The following is a 3,653-nucleotide window of genomic DNA, read 5'->3' as shown; positions in this document are numbered from 1 at the left end:
TAAAACTTCAATCTTACTTCTAAGACATAAATTATCCAATCTCTGCTTTGAGCTTTGGCTTGCTTAAACATACAAAACGTGCCTAGCAAGTTAAAGCATGTGTGAGGCCATTGAGCTTGTATTAAAAGCACATTATTATTCTTCTACTTCTGAAATAGCATCCCCTCAAATCACCATAACATCTATACTGACATTCTTCTAAATTGATTATTTGAATCTCCTATATCTACAGAGGATGCAAACTAAAAAGTGGTATGGTTATAGTAATTTGAGTTAATCCCATGGTCTTCTTATCATAAATAAAAATCTAACTCTTTGTAAAGCACTACTAAAAACCTTAAGTTCTAAAAATCTAGCTTAAAAACTTTGGAAACAATAAATAATTGTTATGGCCGAGAGTCAACATTAACAAAAAAATTCTTGAAACTATTTAGGAAATAATATTTGTCTTTTTGTCTGAATCATTACAAATTTTTTACATTAAATTGCATCCTTTCAACTTTCTCCTAATACAAGAATATATACCCTTAATTTGCACCAGTTTTTCTTCAAGTAAATCATGTGATTGCTTTAGGGCCTTTTGAATTACTCGACCCGCTTCTTCAAGATATTATTTTGAATTTACACTTCAGAAGTTTAATTATACACAAAGAACTTTTGCATTGAGCAATATCTTATGAACATGTGTGAACTCAATATTCACTGTTTTCTATGTCCTGATGATGCCATGAGCACAACAACAGCCACAATAAACATAAACAACATACTCCCAAGCAGTGTATATGTTCTTCGCGATGATCTCCTATACTCTCCAAACAAAACAATCCCCCAAAATGTACTCACTAGTGGAAGTGCCTGTTTCATCAACACATTCAAATCAATAAATTATTCATTGAAATCTAAACATACAAATAATATATAGATGTAACCAAACTCACTTGGACAGCATCTGCTGCTGCATATCCTGCGGCTTGACCTCCCATAAACTGAAGTCCATTCCCAAATCCACAAAGGAAACCGGCCAACAAGGCCCATCCTCTGCCATTCCAGTCTCGAAAATAGGCTTTTAACGATGACTTGGGTAAGTTTAACACGGGGTGGTACAGAAATATGATGTTTAGAATTACGCCGATAACAAAACAAGATACTGAAAAATAGAAAAAGGCGGTGTAAACATTCAAATGGGGAACCCCTTTTTTTAAAGTGTGCCATTGGTCATTTGTTGCTAAGTTGAATGCTGGTGAGAACATAGAAAAACAAATTCCAGCAAAGAAAGTTATACTCAAGCCAATCAAAGTGCTTTTCCCAAAAACCTGCAGCAGAACTTTAAGAGTGAGATATGTGACCAAGGGAAAATGATTTTTTTGAAGTATCATCCAATAATAGATTATAGTGACATGCCTTAATAGCTCTTGTTTTCTCAAGTTCTATAAGAAAATCTGCACTTCCTGCTTTCAACTTTTCTGCAGAATTGCTTCCACTTTCAACATCCTTTGATTTAACTATAATTATACACATTGAAAAGGTACAAAAAATTAGCATTTTGTCAAATTATGTTATCCTGTAAGTTGAACCTTGTTGAAGGTTCTTACCTATATTTCCTTCTCTCAAAGAATCTTTGAGCTTAGCCGAATTATCAGCAGTATTTGATGAATGAACAGCAGATCCTAGACATACTGCAACCAAAAAGCAACCAACTCCTGGAAACAGAATCTCGGCCTTATTGATTTTGTCATCCAAAAAGTAATTCAATGTTGTTCCTGTGACAAATGAAACAGTTAGTACATCATTATTCCGTAGTGGATCAAGTTAAAACAAATTTCGGGCTGATTATGTCAATGGAGATACCTATAACAACAGTTATGCTTGCTGTAATCACTTCGGTAACCGACAGACCAACAAATGCCCAAGCATATTGTGTGGAGAGATTCCCTATGCTAAGGACCACACCACCTGCCATTGCAAACATTACTGACGGCCAATTATCCTGCACATGCAATTTATGCATATTGTTAAACCAATTTTAGACAGTAATTTGCTATTACAGATAAACTCAACACTTATTACTATGATTATAAACAAGTGAAGAATGCAATAATACTCTAACCTGAGCAAGTTGAGCTAGGAAATTTGGTTGATCATGTGTTCCCTTGCCTATCTCACCAAAAGTAAAAGCAATGATAACAGCAGCCAAGAAATTGGTGATTGAGTAATCAAGGTATGTATGCTGAGGAAGACGGCCTCGTCGTTCTAACAGAGTCAGAACAGCAGGCCATGTCCCCAAAAAGAATAGAGCCAACAGCATGCACCCTATGGCCCCTCCCTTGCTCTCCACCAAATACATTTTCAACTCAGTGCTTAAGATTCTTTCAGATATTGAACTAGTCAAGGAGGAAATCTCATAAAAATCCTGAAAACAACATGAATTAGTCCATCTCCAAGATAACAAAAGCACCAAAAATGATAAGCTATTACTAGAAATACCAAAATTCTATGAAACAAGAGTTATACACTGACACTAATTAGACACCAAACATAACCACACGTGTTGGTGTCGGTGTCAGACAACAACACAGATCAGACACCAAACATGTTTTCAATTTGAAGTGTGAGTGTTGCATAGCCCAAACCCATGCACCAAAATGATAAGCACCAAAAAGGGTGATCCATAAAAATTCATGCAACAAGATAACCCATATAAGAAAGTAAAATTTCATCTTTTAATCATGAAGAATCCAATTGGAAAAGGAGAAAAAACTACAAAAGATCCTTAATTTTCTAAAAGTCAAAACATGGGAGCTGAAAAAGCATATGCAACTACCTTGGAATCCATAAATCAAAAGCAACAAAACAACAATACCAAAAAGAAAAGTGCTCAATCATTATAACAAACCAACTAAATACTAAAAAAAAAGTGTATAAAAAGATAAAGAGTCTGCCCAATTGCTTTAAGAAAAACTGTAGTAGTGGGCCATTAGACAGAAACGTTTGATTTGATTGAAGCACTTGAATTAGCATCAGCAAGATTAAATTAAAAAAAACAGAATTATGAATGAAAAACAAGTACCTATCGCTGAGGAAGTGGCAAAATGATGGAAATTTTAGAAGTGTGAATGTGTTCCATTCCATTAGATATGGAGATGTAGAATCAGTTCGAATCTTGACAGCGGATTCCAACTTTCGTTGACTTGTAATTAGAATCTAAATTAATTAATTTATTAGTAACTTTTTTTTTATTTTGTTATGTTGGATAATGGAGATTCTATTTTGGATTTTGTTTCCATTGTTAGATATGTGGGGACGTAAAAGTAAAAACCATTGATTACAGATGATATAAGGTGGTGCAGAAGACATAATGAGTTCATTGACCTTGATTTTTATTTTATTTATCTATTTTTATTTATTGTCTTGAATCATGTCAAGTGTGAACTCAATGTTTGGTAGAGTTGGCTTAGATATCTTATACTAGGACTCTACCATTTTTTTAGGCGACTAAATTGGAAAAGTTAGTGTTGATTGACATTTTAAATTGAAAGTTTTGTTCAAAAATTTATAATGTTTTCTATTTGTCTTTCACAATTATTTGATTGGAATATCTCTTTATTATATGAGGTTAGGAATCTAATTTCTACTAACTTAATTTATGGTTATTT

At 33.7% G+C, this 3,653-nt stretch overlaps 1 protein-coding gene across 1 annotated transcript; it reads right to left on the bottom strand.

The window, feature by feature from the left end:
• Positions 1-419: 419 nt before the first annotated feature.
• LOC131646555 (ureide permease 2-like) lies at positions 420-2,897 on the bottom strand. Its single transcript, XM_058916565.1, has 7 exons — positions 2,822-2,897; positions 2,108-2,410; positions 1,849-1,987; positions 1,593-1,760; positions 1,402-1,502; positions 939-1,313; positions 420-855 (listed from the first exon to the last, which is right to left on the bottom strand). Exons 1-7 carry the CDS (start codon positions 2,831-2,833, stop codon positions 700-702), a joined length of 1,254 nt encoding a protein of 417 aa, XP_058772548.1. The 5' UTR covers positions 2,834-2,897; the 3' UTR covers positions 420-699.
• Positions 2,898-3,653: the final 756 nt, after the last annotated feature.

The sequence above is a fragment of the Vicia villosa genome, linkage group LG2, assembly GCF_029867415.1.
Source record: "Vicia villosa cultivar HV-30 ecotype Madison, WI linkage group LG2, Vvil1.0, whole genome shotgun sequence".
NCBI lineage: Eukaryota > Viridiplantae > Streptophyta > Magnoliopsida > Fabales > Fabaceae > Vicia > Vicia villosa.
Note: the sequence above shows the minus strand (reverse complement) of the source record. Positions and strands in the feature narration are given on the sequence as shown.

Coding starts and splice junctions, on each gene's coding strand:
- LOC131646555 (XM_058916565.1), bottom strand. Junction 1,503..1,592: donor TTTGAGAGAAGGAAATATAG/GTAAGAACCTTC, acceptor GTATAATTATAG/TTAAATCAAAGGATGTTGAA. Junction 1,314..1,401: donor AGAAAACAAGAGCTATTAAG/GCATGTCACTAT, acceptor GTTCTGCTGCAG/GTTTTTGGGAAAAGCACTTT.